Below are 15,779 nucleotides of genomic sequence, written 5' to 3' on the forward strand. Positions count from 1 at the left end.
GAAATCAAGAGCATTAAAGCAGGCTGAAGAACGAGAAAACAGCTGGCCTCCAATTTCACAAGACAGATTGCCATTCAGTTGAAGCATTTCAAAAGCTAATTACATTTTGCATCATACCACTGCCCCAAAGTTCTGTCATTGTTTTGCAAAAATGAGGAAATTAACCAATAAGATGGCTAGGAAGACACAGCACTTCCCCCACTTAATTGTAAATCTGTGATAAAACAGCTTTTGTTTTTTTTCCCCCAAGAATAATCGAGATCATTCTGTAATTACGCACTGTAATTTTGTTTACACAGAGCAGTTGGCTACTCACAGAGTCAGGCTGAGTGCTAAATCATCTTTCTCATTTTTCACGCAGAATTGGATAATGGCTGGCTGTCCTTTCCATTAGCGTTCCACTAGATTGGTCTCCAAAGAAATAAAGTTGTTGTTTTTTTGTTTTTCTTGTGCCTTGCTCTGTCCTGAGAATTTATTTATTTATTTACTGCAAGTGGACTGTATTATAGTATAATTTATAGCTATGGAAGGCTTCCGCATGCAAAAAGCTATAGACTGTAAGTATGATGTAAAAATACATTTATTTATTTTTCAAGAGAGCAGGGATAATTGTAATCATATCAGATATGAGCACAATGTGAACATTTTTTTCCAAATTAAGTAAATGTCATTTATGTATTTTTGGTTTCAGTGTCAATTTTATTTAGAGTACATCAAATAAAGTCCCTCGTAGTCAATAATTGTATCCCTTAAAACTCATATTTGATCACCAAAATTACATATTTAAACATTTTTTTTCCTTAATTTTTTTTATTTATGCCTTAAAATAGCTTGAGTGTAACTCGACACCCTTGCCTCATTTAGTATACATGGTTCTATGAATATGCAAATGAGCCCCGCCTCCACTCACTCACTCACTCACTCAGCTCAGAGATCCACTGGTTGACGATCACACGTTGATCTGATTGGTTACAAGGTAGTTTGTGACGTCAGAAACACCAGCGATTTCAACCCGTGTTTTTGAGACTGTCTTTGGTTCACTGCAGTTTTAAGCAGAAAATACTCAGCAATGCTGTCCACTTATGAATTTACACACGTTTTGTCTTAAAGCAGATTAATAACACCACATAGACACATAAACAACATTAAAAGTTTGATTTTCACCACAGGGGGACTTTAAACTCTTGTCTCTCCTTTAAAAGTTGTTTTGTTTTGGTTTTTGTATGATTTGGTGGCAATATTACAAGGATTTTAATATTTTTAAATATTAGAATATTTTATCCAATTTTTAAATGAATATGAATAATAATATAAACTTAATGACAAAGCGAAATTTTATTTGCATTTTCACAATAAATGTATTTAAAATAATTACAATAATCCCTATGCCCCCATATTACACAGCAATGTAACCAGAAACCATAATAGTTTCTTTGCCTGATTACGGTCTTTTCTTTTGTGGCTGTATTGTTGTTGTGGCTCTCATGGATAGAAACCCTTATCAAAGTCTTGGATAAAAGAACTGGGCCCAGTGCACTGAGCCAAATCCTCAATCCCGGCTACTTTTGATCAAAGTCACAGTGATGATGGAGCTGTTGGAATGACTGGGTGAGCATTGGCTCGTGTTTGATCTGCTGGTGTGACAGGTAAAGGTGCGCTCCCTTTAAGTGCCGTCTGCCAGCATGCATCAACGTCTGCCACTCTCAAGGTTCTCCGCCAGCTTCTGTAGGCACAGGAACATGGTGGTGTCAGCTAGAGAGAGAGAGAGAGAGAGAGAGAGCATAGATTCTCTCTAAAGAAACACGCCATGTCGTCTTAAAAGTTCAAACTTCATTTTGATTTTGCCCACTGAAGTTTGAAGTCTGATTATACAGGGACCGAGATGGTTTGCTGGATAGTACTTTCATCTCTTTTGTTTCTCTTTGTCAATTACTCTTTGTCCTCTTTGTAGCCCACAGTTGTAAACAGCCCGAGAGCCCGGCTCATGTGGATGTGGTGGGCATGGATCTGCCCTCCTATGGTTACACGCTCATCTACACCTGCCAAACCGGCTTCTTTCTGTCTGGAGGCTCTGAGCACCGGGTCTGCCGGTCCGATGGAACCTGGACTGGAAAGATGCCTGTGTGTCGAGGTATCAAACACTTCACTTTGTCTGCCAGCACACTTAACATTTCTATAGCATGCACACAGAATATAGAGGTTCAATGCACCTACTAAAAAAAAAAAATGAAGCTTTTTATGTAAACGTAACATTTGTTGTGGTGTAGGACCTGCTTTTGCAGCCAATTGACCCTTCGCAGGGAGCTTGATTGACAGGTGATCTGACCAATCATACTTCGCCATCCGCCATTTTGTCCGACAAAGCAGTCAGGAGAGTTAGTAGATTAACACGGGAGGATTTGAACTTGAGAAGCGGAGTGTACTGACGTCTTTCCGCGGTTATAACAACACTCCTTCTGATGTTCATTCATGTTTATTTGATGCTATAAAGGAACTTGAAGGAAGAGATGATCGGTTCACGAGCAGCTTTAGCTTTAACTACAGCAATCTGTCACGACACATTAAAGACCCACAAAACGGTATTTATTGTTTCAATTTCTTTTAAAAAATGACCAAATTTGAAAGGTGAGACTTTCTTTATTATGTTTAATATCAAAAGTAACCTGGTCTGTGTCTGTCAGCGTGTTGTCAGTCTCCTCTCTGATCCGCGATGTGTTTTTAACTGCGTGAGAACATGGTGTGTGTGAGAGCGGCATAGCTTGTCGGACATAGCGACAGTAACTAAGGGGGGCGGGTCTTTGCGAACGGTCAATTCGGCATCAATTTGTCTTGGGAATGAGAGATATAAGTCCTGCACAGTGACCAGCATGTGATGCTAGTGCAGGAAACCGTTTCCTGACTGGCTTAATGCACAGGGGTCCATTGTACATTTGTACTGTACATCTCTAGGCCTTTTTACACTCAGTGTTATTTTTTCTGTAAAATCAAAGATGCGGGTTGTTCATCGGCAGAGATTGAACATTTACAATAAAAGGGACTGAACCACTTTTTACTCTGGATGATTTGAGGGCCTGTTCACACCTGGTTTTAAGATGCGTTAAGGTCGATCGGATCACTAGTGGACGACACTAAATACAGGAGTGAACGGGTCTAAAACATTTTGAGCTTGTCCTGTTTCGATCACTTCCAGATCTAGTGAAAAACACATTAGACCGGATTGCTTTCGTAGTGTAAACGCTGATGTGGTCAAATGTGTTCAAACAGACACAGAAGACCGTCTACTCTCCGTCTACTGACCTAACATTAAACATTACGGGAAGCGCGATAGCCGGACGGGATTTAAACTTTATCAGCTGGAGACCCATGTCTGGTTCGAAGATGAAAAACGGACCAAACACACTGTTCTCTCACCATTCCTGATTTCTAACACACACTCACAGCGTTCGGCTGGTCTAGTGTCTGGAAGCTGCTGCTCTCCGTGTGTTTCTCCGTTCTCGTTCATAAGTAAATTGCGTAAACTTATTTCGTCCTTTAGATCAAAAGATCCGATAAAGCCCATACATTTACCCACCCATAGACCCTCCCCTCGAAGAAATCGAGGATAAAAGTGGACAAAAGAGACGGATTTAAACACCAGGTGTAAAGTGTCTCCCTCGTCTATTGACCAAAACGCATCTTGATACCAGGTGTAAACAGGGCAGGGCGATTTTGTTTGTCCACATTGAAGCCGATGGAAGGGATGCGCTGGTCTTAAAGGGATAGTTCACTTTAAAATGAAAATTCGGTCATCATATACTCACCCTCAAGTTGTATGAATTTATTTCTTCTGCTGAACACAAAGGAAGATATTTTGTCAGTAACCAAACAGTTAACTGGTCCCATTGACTTCCATAGTATATATTTTTTTCCTACTATGGAAGTCAATGGGACCAGTTAACTGTTTGGTTACTGACATTCTTCAAAATATCTTCCTTTGTGTTCAGCAGAAGAAAGAAATTCATACAGGTTTGAAACAACTTGAGAGTGAGTATATGATGACCGAATTTTAATTTCAAAGTGAACTATCCCTTTAAAATGGTATGCAAGTGCTGATACCCTGATTGTGATTATGCATTTCTGTTTATTATCACACATTTTGCTAAACCAGGCAACATTTTGCCTTGACGATCACTGTGACGATCACTTGCTGCCCAAGTGAGCGTGTGCTCAGGTATAGCGCTAGCGTGTGGCCGGCGTGCTGCAGTGCCGGGACCTGATCTTCCTCGTCTTCCTCCAGCAGCTCCGAGCGCTGCACAGCTGTACACTTCAGGCTTTCCAGTAATTACTGCACATAAACAGATGTGATTGTCTAAAAAAAAAAAAAACCCCTGAGCTTCTCCAAACTGTGATGGGACCTCATTTCCTGCGCCTGTCCTGAACAGCCTCCTATTGTATGATGTGTTCTTCTGCTCGATACGCTGACCGCGACGCCTCCTGCTGTCTGCAGTCACCTGGTTCTTCTTTGTGAAAGGGAAGAAAGAAGATCACACTATTGCCTGGGGATGTTACTGTATGCTTGAAATTATGAAAGTGATGCCAATTTGATCTGTCAATCTTTTTTTTATATAAGTGCCTTTATTCATTTTTGCTCTTTCTTTCCCAGCGGGCTCCAAACTCTCTGAAAAGCCTATTAAACCGGTCCCAGGAACGCCGAGTCCGAAGCTAAATGGTGGGTGCATTTATTCTGAAATGGGATTTCATTTGAAAGACCCACTTATGAGTGTTAAGTGCACCTGATTTAGGATGAATAATTTGAGCTCTATTTTGGCTCCAGGACGAGGGGACTAATGAGGAGAAAACGGGTTCCAGTTATTTTGACAGTAAAGTAGACTGGCAGCTGCAGAATACTCCACTGGAATCATAAGATTGTCCTACTGAACTTCAACATATCACATATCTTAAGTTTATATTAGGGCTGTCAATCGATTAAAATATTTAATAGCGATTAATCACATTAATGTCATAGTTAACTCGCGATTAATCGCACATTTTTATCTCTTCTAAATGTCTCTTGATTTCATTTTGTCCCTTTTTTTTTTTTTTTTTTTTTAACGCTCTTATCAACATGGAAAAGTTGATCAGCTTGCTTTGTGCAAATGTTTTTCATTGAAAACAACATTGGCATATACTGTGTTCAATTTCACACTAACATTCTCACTTGGAGCAAATAATCTCTCACACAATGTAACACTGTCCATCAATAAAAGGGTGAAAGAAATACTGTCGAGGTAACGTTACTGATGTTGAGAATTCGCATCAGCTGTGTGTGAGCTTGACCATCAAGTGGTGTTTCAGACTGGACGTCCTGAGATGATAGCTCAGTTCACAACGACACAACACACAGATCACTTTGGTCTTGTCAATTGAACCATTTGGCAACTTTTTAAAAGTAAACTTTCCATTCAGAATCTTATTGGCATCCATTTCGGCGTCTCGCGCTCATCATTCATCCACTCAAAACGTAATGTTAAAGGGGGTCGCACACCGGACGAGAAGCGCAACCTCGTATTTAAAATTCGAACACATTATTCTCTATGAGTGTACACACACCGGCGGCAGCATTCGGCGTTTTTATTGCTGGCCATAAACTGAGAAAGTGCGCGTCCGATGTGCGATACGAGTTGTCCTAGACGCGGCTTGCCGCTGCCCTTCTCGTCCACTCTTTGGCCGGTTCGTGTGTGTCTGTTGTTTTGTTTCTGGTCTAGCTAGATCCGGTGTGGTGTTGTAGTTTTAATAACGTAGTTGTTGCAAAAGCATGTGAAAAAAACGTCAAAGTTTGCTAGGCGTTAATCTCATGATATAAAAAATTGACGTCGTTAAAAGGGGTTTGCGTAAACGCCGTTAATAACGCGCTTAACGGACAGCCCTAGTTTATATATTTGGAGAGCAGGGTTAAGTTGGAGACAAGCTGGTGTCCTGCCAAGCTTTACGGATGTAAAGATGAGTTAAATCTCACCTACAGCAAATATGACTTTCTAGACTAGAGTCTGTGAGGACGAACCGGATATCAGCACGTTTCCAGAAACTGATGGATCAGTAAGACACAGAAAACCCTTTGAGCTGCTGGGTTCTGAAGTGGTAGATTACAGGAAAAGTCTTCGTAAAGACTCATAGCATGTTGTCTGAGAACTCCAACACATTATTTCTTATCTGGCTCCATATTAAATATCTTACCTCAATAACTCAAATGAGTTTAATTATGTGCTGTCTTTATTATGGCTAACTTTGAGCTGATCATTTCCCTTGCTTAGGCGGTTAGATATGGGAGGGTGTGCTATATAACCGTATATAAATATCAATGTATGTGTGTATATATATAATATTTATTTATTTATTTATTGTAGATTTTTTTTTAAAAGTAGGCTATATATAGTTCCATTTTATAACAGCAATGGATAGCCTACTACAAAAAATGGAAACTATGAAATATAGCCTTTATCATTTATAATTTTACATATAAATATTTATATTATGCATTAATTGTTGAAATGTTTAAAAGTATTCTTTATATATTTTATTAAAATTATTTCTAATAAGATATATTTCACATATTTTTATATATTTTTTTTTTATTTTTTTTTTTGACTTTTTGAATGAACATTAGCTAATGATATGTTACTCATTATATAATGTAATCATTTTTAGTTATGTTTTTAATTTTTTCTAAAATACTCATTACTCAGTACTGTCATTTGGCAATATAATATAGCAATGATTGTGTTGGTTTGCAGGTAAATGTAAATCAAAAGAGAAATTTCAGGAATTAAAAAATATGCAAATGTGTGTATGTGAGATTCACTGTATGTATTTCATCATAAATGTCCATGGATGGAAATTAACGTTTTGTTTGTCTTTCGATTGCTTATTTGTTCACAGTTCCTGATGATGTATTTGCTCCTAACTACATCTGGAAGGGCTCATACAACTACAAGGGAAGAAAGCAACCAATGACTTTGAGTATCACAAGCTTTAATAAAACCACGGGTAGAGTTAATGTCACATTAACGAGCAGCAACATGGAACTACTGCTTTCAGGTCGGTTTACTGTTATATTCTGCAGATTTACACAAACTGCCTGAACACTTTATAATACACACTGCAAATCAAAGCACGCAGAGTGAGATCAGAGGATCAGTTGGATACTGTTTCCCCGTTAGTTGAGCCAAAGTTCAACAACATTTTAAGCAAATATATATATATATAATTAAGCTGTGACAGAAAGTACATTTTGATAATGTCTAATATCCAAATGCAATACCTGATAAAAGTAAGTCATTATGTCTGAAAAAAGCTGTACTCCACAACATAGGTCAAGTTCAAATGAGCGATTTGCAGCTCAAGTTTTTGTTTTTTAGTGTGTAATGTTTACGTAATTTCGTTATGCACTTAATTTTATTTGTTTTTGCTTTTTTTAAATATTGCTATTTAGGTGTAAGTTAGTTTTATTAAGTTTTAGTTTTATTTATTTCCAGTTAATGTAGTTTCAACTTGGCAAAATGTATAATGTTCGCTTTAAGTATTTCAACTAATATTTATATTTTATTTCATTTCATTCACAACACAAATGTTTTAATTAGTTTTAGTTAACGATAATAGCCCTTATTGGAGGGTTTTCTGCTGTTTTCCAGGTGTATATGTTCTCAATTAGGTTCTTGTTTAGAAAGTGGGCGGTTTGTTCAGGAGGAGAGATTGTAGACAAAGAGCGGACGAGTCTTAGATAATGCAGGACTGGTCAATACCTTTATTTTGTGGTCAGACTAAAAGGAAACGAGAGAGCGTGTGTGAGCTTGCAATTCTGTTTGAGACAGAGAGAGTGACCGAGACGAGGAGAGAGCAATAAGAGGATGAAACACACATCTCCATGAGTGTGTCGACAGCTGTCTGCTCTCTGTTCTCTGCCACAGGTGTGTATAAGAGCCATGAAGCTCGTCTGATGCTGCTGGTGTATCATGTGAAAGCGTCCTCGTCCAACACACTCAGCAAGATCAAAGAAGAGACGTGGACCCTGGATGGATTTGTACGTGCAATTATGTCTTATTATCTTTTTAGGCTGTTTTGTACAGGAGAATATAATGTTATACACTAAAATGCAGTGCTGAACGGAGTACAAACATCCTGTATTTGAGTTGAAATACAGATAACATGATGAAATAGTACATTTCTACTTGAGTAAAATAACTGTGTGTGTGTGTGTGTGTGTGTGTGTGTGTGTGTGTGTGTGTGTGTGTGTGTGTGTGTGTGTGTGTGTGTGTGTGTGTGTGTGTGTGTGTGTGTGTGTGTGTGTGTGTGTGTGTGTGTGTGTGTGTGTGTGTGTGTGTGTGTGTGTGTGTCACACAAATAAAGCTCAGTCTGACATGTATTATGTATTATTAGGAATGAAAAAGTCAAGTTATTAGTTATCTACTGCAATTCACAAATGAATCGTTCAATGTGATTTGTGAATCAATTCAAAAGAATCATTTGTTTACTAATCAAACATCACTATCTGGTTCTCAAAGCGGATGTCGATTTCTTAACTTCTGCATGTTGACAGTTTCATTGTCAGATTATCTCCCATATTTACAGGTGAAACTCGAAAAATTAGAATATCGTGCAAAAGTTCATTTATTTCAGTAATTCAACTTAAAAGGTGAAACTAATATATTATATAGACTTATTACATGCAAAGTGAGATATTTCAAGCCTTTATTTGTTATAATTTTGATGATTATGGCTTACAGCTTATGAAAACCCCAAATTCAAAATTAGAATATTGTGAAAAGTTTTCATAAACTGTAAGCCATAATCATCAAAATTATAACAAATAAAGGCTTGAAATATCTCACTTTGCATGTAATGAGTCTATATAATATATTAGTTTCACCTTTTAAGTTGAATTACTGAAATAAATGAACTTTTGCACCTGTATGTTGGCAGTAGTGGTTATATGTGTGAATAGACTCCCGTTGATCTGTTTTGTTGTTGTCTGTCAGGTGTCTGCTGAACCCGATGGGTCCACATATGTCTTTCAAGGCTTTATACAGGGTAAAGACTTCGGCCAGTTTGGCCTGCAAAGGCTAGGTAAGAGATTGTGATGTTTTTTTGTTGATTGTTTAAAATATTTTGTGGTATGAAAATTAGTTTTTAACAAAGGGCTCCTGTTATGTTTTTTTACATCTTCAACTTTCCTTGCTGTTTGAGCATGAAAAAGATCTGCAAAAGTCACGAAGCGGGAGTTATTCTTTATATCTCTGTTTCTGAACTCCTGAAACGCCTCCATTGTAGTCTTGAGTTTTCTTCCGGGAACGAACACGTCACAATATTCCTCATTTAAATAATTAATATGCAGAATAAAGGGGCGGGGCCTGGTTGAGTTAGTTAGTAGTGTGTTAAACTGGCAGTTATGGTAAGGGGCGGGACATTTCCCAAACACACTCAAAGTGCTTGACCAATCACAACACGCTGATCCAGCCGACCAATCAGAGCACATTGAGTTTTCAGAAGGAGGGGCTTCATAGAGATGTGGGAGGCCAAGTACGAAAACAGATTCTCGTAGAGTCTTTGTAAAAAGGCATAATAGGTCCTTTTAATGCATCTTTGACACTGAAATGCATATTTTGCTACATGAAAATTCATATTTCTCAATCTCTTGCAGGTTTGAATATGTCAGAAAGTAATAATTCGTCAAATCCACCACATGGTACAAACAGTAGCTCTGTGGCCATAGCAATCCTTGTGCCTTTTTTCGCCCTGATATTTGCAGGCTTCGGATTTTATCTCTACAAGCAGCGGTGAGTGAGTCTCGCCGTCTTTCCCCATTTGTCAAAGTTTGTTTGCGGAGTTGTTATTGCTAGACAGATCAGAACGAGTTTAGAAATCAGTCTCTGACAAAATCATCATCATTTGTTGCAGGATGCAAAGAAATAGATGGTGACAGATAACGTCTGTAGAGACAGAATTAGCTGGTTTGCAGGTTATTGAAAGCGATCATAATTAGATGCTTGCACTGCAAACTCTCAACGCGGCTGCAGATTGTGTTCTAATGACGTTGTGATGTTGTGTCTTGTCTGACAGGACTACTCCAAAAACCCAGTACACGGGCTGTTCGGTTCACGAGAACAACAACGGACAGGCCGCCTTCGAGAACCCCATGTACAACACCAACGCCAAGTCCGTGGAAGGCAAAGCTGTCCGATTCGACCCCAATCTGAACACAGTCTGCACAATGGTATAATCAGATCCGCCTGACGCGAGAACATCTGTGGATTTCTTTGTTTAATTTAAGGGTTTTTGCCTTGTTTTTTTTAAATGGAGGTGGATACAATCGCATTACAGTCATGGACGGATTTGTCTGAGACTCGCGGAGGATGTCTAGCACAAACGCTGTTGCCCTTCCTCTGATATATAAAGCACACTCTTCAGGAACCGTTTGACCACGCGCGAGGACATGTATGAAATATATGAAACACATTGTCATGGGGGATTTTTTTTCGAAGACTCTCTCTGAAAAGGTTCTTCATGATGGAAAGCATGAAGAGATTCTTCTGCGACCTTATTCACACTCCGTGAGTGCTTCTTCACAGTTGACTGGGTATTTTTTTAGGGGAAAGGGATCTGTAAATCTACTTGCATATATATGAGGAGCATTCACCACCTATATTTTTGTGCTATATATTGCCACATGGGAGACGCCAACAGAGAACGATTCTATCAAGAGTTTATAAAGAGATTCACATTGACCAACACATTGCTTCTCTGACGGTTTTGTATACGGTACACATCGTTTTATTTACAGCTTATTCAGTCATTCCTTTAGTTTCAGTTCCTAATGTCGCCAGGCATTCTGTGATGTGTGGTGTGTCACGAGAGAAAAGGTGTTTTTTTTGTTTTTTTTATATAATTGTTATAGATCTTTGATATTCAGTATGTCTGTTTACAAGCACCCATCTTCAGTATGGGCCGTAGGACATATGTCAGCATTCTGACCTGAAGCCTGCAGATATCTAATATCTGGTAACACTTTACTTAAAGCCTTTCTATATAATGCATTATAGAAGTTTTATGGTCTCATGGATAATTGTAACCACAGTTACAATACTTATCTATTCACTGAACACCTTTAGAAAGCATAATGCATTAAAATACATAAACCAGATGTAACAAGGAACCAATGCATTTGAACTTTTATTTATGACGAGCATTGTAACGTGCATTATGAATACCTTGATAATGCATTATACACACAGGCTTAAAGGGTTACCGAGTTTTTCTTTTTGATTCTTTTCAGCGCTGAAGTGTCATTGAGCCTCCATTTGTATTTGGTAGACAAATTTGATATGATAATTTGGTCATTATAACAACTTGCCATTCTTAATATATAAAAATTTGTATAAAATGAAATGCACTTGACATTTATACAGTATACTTTTATATATATATCTCAGATTACATAAAACCAATGCATGTTTCTTAAATACGGTATATTGATATATGGTGGCAACAATATGATCATATCTATCGTGTAACATAAGGCCCATGAAACTCTTTTCCAGTAATGTCTGACCTTGGGGTGTTAGTCACCAAACGTTTACGGGTGTGTTTGGTGTATAAGTAAATCGATGCGGACTTGACCATAAAAAATATATTAAAAAAGTGGGTTTGGTTAACCTAAAAAATAAAACACACCTAAATGTGCAGTACGAGATGAAGTCAGAAACACACGCGGGGTCAGACGCTGCTGGTCATGTGTTTCCAGGCCTGCAAGCTGTGAGATTCATTCCAGTGCCTTCTGAAGTACTCACCACCACATGTTCCTAAACAGGCCATATGAGCGGATATTGAAGATGATGATGTGTCAGTATATGAATGAGATATTACAGCTGTTGTGTGTTGCAGACTTCAGGAGGATATGCTGACATCACTGTCCTGGAGATCCTAAATCTAACAAACCAACATTTTGCATTCATGTTTGCACTCAGCCATAGGGATTTGCAGTCTTGCACGCCATTGACCGATTTATTTTGTTTTATTATTTATCTATAGGATGTTTGTTTTTTTAATACATGGCAGATTTTTTACACAGTGCCTACCAAAAACCATGTGACCCAGGTCTGCTGCTTCCTCACTTCCTCTAGCTCAGTCTTCACTTCTGCCATATTTCTTCACATTAGTTGAATTCCTCCCCGCCAGTGAATCGTGTGGTTCAGAAGTTCAGTTTTATCCAACGCCGTGGCCCGTTCCAGACCTTTCGAGTTCCTCTGCCAGTCTGAACTTATTTGCCAACAACAGCTTTTTGCTATAACTGACTGCAATAAAAGAAAACACACATTTATGATAAAAAAAGACTTTTTGATCAAACAGATGAATATTTGCAGTACAGCTGGGTACTCCTCCCATGATAATGCATTCAAAAGAGATATAAAAAAAGAGGGTAAAAAAAAGAATAAAAAAAGTTTTGTAAAGAAATATATTTTTATGAAGAAATTATTTGTAAAATGTATGAAACTATTATGTAAATTTTCAATGCAATGTAAGATTAAAAAGGCTAATTCCTTTTGTAATGAGTCTTCTGTCTTTTCATAGTTTCATTTACTCAAGGTTTTTCTCGTGGAATTAGATCAGTCCTGAAACATGGTCCATAAAGATAAGCCAAAATCAACAGACCAGAGATATTGTTATGCTTTAAAACATGTTCTCTTGATATTATTCAAATCCATCAGATGCTTCTCATGAGCTCAGTGTGAACATTGTTGGGCAAACAACATGACTGATTAGGATTTCACAATTAAACATTGCTGTTTACCCCCTGCTCAAATGTCACACTTGTTGTCTTCTGGAACATTTGTGTTGCTATGCAACCACTTGATTGACACCTTCCTTCACACTTTGATGCATTGAGTGCAGGAGTTTGAAGCTGCAGAAGTCCCTGTAGGGTGGACCGATCTCATTTCCCCTTTGACACCGTCTTAATTGCAGTAGCAGTCTACAAATGAATAAGCTCCGCCCATGACATCCATCAAGTCACAATGGCGGCATCCCAAATCCAATACTCTTTACTTATCTAAATATTTACTTTGCGACCGCTTATGTTCTTATGCGTGTAGTATGAATGTACATCCGCCATGTTGTCATTATCATGTGACCTGCAGCATCAGTGTCACATCACTGTCATTCACAAATCCTCTCCCGTGGCCTCATGGGATAGTAAAGTGTTCATCATATGCACACTTCAGAATCTCACCGGAAGTAGCAGGTCATCCCGGGTACTTTTGCAGACTATTTTATGAGTACTGTAAATTCAGACACACTACTTTTGTCACATACTGTTTTTCGCCTACTATTTAGTGGGGAAGTGTGTGATTTGGGAGACAGCCAGTGTTGCAGAGTTCATGTAAGACTTTGAGGTAAAATCATACTAACAAGGAAGAAGATATTCAGACTGTGAATCAATAACATCAATATACAGGTGGAACTGGAAAAATGAGAATATCATGCAAAAATTCATTTATTTCAGTAATTCAACTTAAAAGGTGAAGCTAATATATTATATAGACTCATTACATGCAAAGTGAGATATTTCAAGCCTTTATTTGTTATAATTTTGATGATTATGGCTTAAACCCCAAATTCAAAATTAGAATATTGTGAAAAGATTTCCATAAGCTGTAAGCCATAATCATCAAAATTATAACAAATAAAGACTTGAAATATCTCACTTTGCATGCAATGAGTCTATATAATATATTAGTTTCACCTTTTAAGTTGAATTACTGAAATAAATTAACTTTTGCACGATATTCTCATTTTTCCAGTTTCACCTGTATGACCGGATGCTGCCATCTTTGCTTCCTGGTCACTTGGTTTCAAAACTTAATTTGAGCGTGAATGCAGTTTGCAAACATCATGATTATATTTTGTCAGAATACACAGCTACTATACTTTCGAATGGCAGCCAATTGAAAAACACAATTTACTGCTGAACTGAAGCTAACCAATCAAATGAGCCTCTAGTGTGAATACATTTTATTTGACAAGTCAAGTCAACCAGAGTCATGAAAATCCGGTTTTAATGTTTTAAAGGTCTAAAATCGAATTGCGTGTTTAATCAAAATTAAATAAATCATCATCGTCTTTGTGTTGAACTGCATTGTGGGTCTGAAAGTTAAGCTGTACTTGAAAATTCTGTATGAAATTTCAAATGATGTTAACAACTTTTTTTTTTTAACTAAATGTTCCCGTGTTTGAGTGCAAATTCCCTCTTTTGTTAGTACAATATTATTGTATAGAGAAAAAAAAAACATGAATCAAGTTAAGATCATGGAATATATATTTGCCCTGCTGTCTGAAAGGAAGATGAAAGAGAATAGATGAAACAAACTCATCCTCTGTTCTTGAAAGTGTACATTCCTGACAGACCTCGAGATACGGGAACGTATGCAGCGATGACTACGGCCAGCTCCAGTTCGGCAAGATCTCAAACACTGATGATCTATGAGGAGGAGCAAGCCAAATAATTGCACATTTATCATACCGTGTTTTTATGATTATTATTATTATTACAACATATGTTGACAAAAGTGATTAACAATGCACTGATAATGTTTCTTGAAAAAGAAAAATTTGGATTTTTTTATTTTATTAACTCACCTAAATGCATTCAGATTCAGATATATGCACATAAACATCATATCCATTCCAAGTATCTATTACTAAGTATCACATTACTTAACAGTGCATTAAAACACACCTAAACATAAAGAATATAATTTTCACATGTAAATTTGGATATATGTGTAACTTAATCTTAATTCTGCTTCTCTTTTTTCACCAGCCAAAATATTTATTGTCGGCTAAATTAGCTTGGCATTCTAGTCAGTAAAAGTGACTAACATCAATGTGAATGAGACATATTGGACAAACTCATATAGGTGTAATTTGCGGGTGGGACATGTCCCCACCACTTTTTGGGGTTTTTGAAAACTTAAGGCTTTCTTCTTCATAAAACGAATCACATTTTTGTATACATTTTTTTTTATTTACATTAGTAAGCTACAGGGCATCGTCTTTAAAAACATGACCTGCGCGAAAGAGGAAAAAAGATGTACCCACCACATTTCAAACCAATTTTCATCAAAAGATGAAACACAATGACTACATTTTTAAAATATTTTTTTTTTTAGAAATTAACACTATCATTCAGTGACAGATGAATTACTCATCATCATCATCATCATCACCAGATTGTATTGTACCCCCCACCTCCAAAATCCCAGTTTAATCCGAGGATAACCTTTATCTGCAACCTAACAGAAAGCCACTTCAGAACACACAACTTAATAATGAAGTGTAACGCTTCTACGTCTGTCAGAGAAGAGCTGAGGTTGATCTCAACGCCGCCACGTTTTATATCACAACAGCTTCAGGCGTGTTCTCTTTGAGGCGAACCAGCAATTCTTCTCTTTCTACATCATTTCACGCCAATAGTGAGATCAAGGTTACTAGTAAAAGTTCTCCTTTGCCACGGTAAAGCGGGAGATGACACCGCAGCGTTTTGTAGTGCTCTGAGCGTATACTTTAAAGCCGGACACTGAATCACAGGCAGAGAGAGAGAGAGAGAGAGAGAGAGTGTGAGAGAGAGAGAGAGAGAGAGAGAGAGGAGAGAGAGAGAGAGAGAGAGAGAGAGTGTGAGAGAGAGAGAGAGAGAGAGAGAGAGAGAGAGAGAGAGAGAGAGAGAGAGAGAGAGAGAGAGAGAGAGAGAGAGA

General features: G+C 37.8%; 1 protein-coding gene across 1 annotated transcript in view; it reads left to right on the forward strand.

The window, feature by feature from the left end:
• The window catches only part of csmd3b (CUB and Sushi multiple domains 3b), a 393,297-nt gene extending 380,717 nt beyond the window's left edge, over nucleotides 1–12,580 (forward strand). The window contains exons 64-70 of the mRNA XM_079590749.1: nucleotides 1,952–2,131; nucleotides 4,643–4,708; nucleotides 6,916–7,074; nucleotides 7,944–8,056; nucleotides 9,012–9,099; nucleotides 9,674–9,809; nucleotides 10,093–12,580. Of these exons, the coding sequence (XP_079446875.1) occupies nucleotides 1,952–2,131; nucleotides 4,643–4,708; nucleotides 6,916–7,074; nucleotides 7,944–8,056; nucleotides 9,012–9,099; nucleotides 9,674–9,809; nucleotides 10,093–10,252 (902 nt within the window). The 3' untranslated portion in view covers nucleotides 10,253–12,580. The remainder of the gene's footprint in view (nucleotides 1–1,951; nucleotides 2,132–4,642; nucleotides 4,709–6,915; nucleotides 7,075–7,943; nucleotides 8,057–9,011; nucleotides 9,100–9,673; nucleotides 9,810–10,092) is intronic.
• The last annotated feature ends 3,199 nt before the right edge of the window (nucleotides 12,581–15,779 follow it).

Source organism: Phoxinus phoxinus, assembly GCF_949152265.1.
Source record: "Phoxinus phoxinus genome assembly, chromosome: 19".
In the NCBI taxonomy this organism is placed as follows: Eukaryota; Metazoa; Chordata; class Actinopteri; order Cypriniformes; family Leuciscidae; genus Phoxinus; species Phoxinus phoxinus.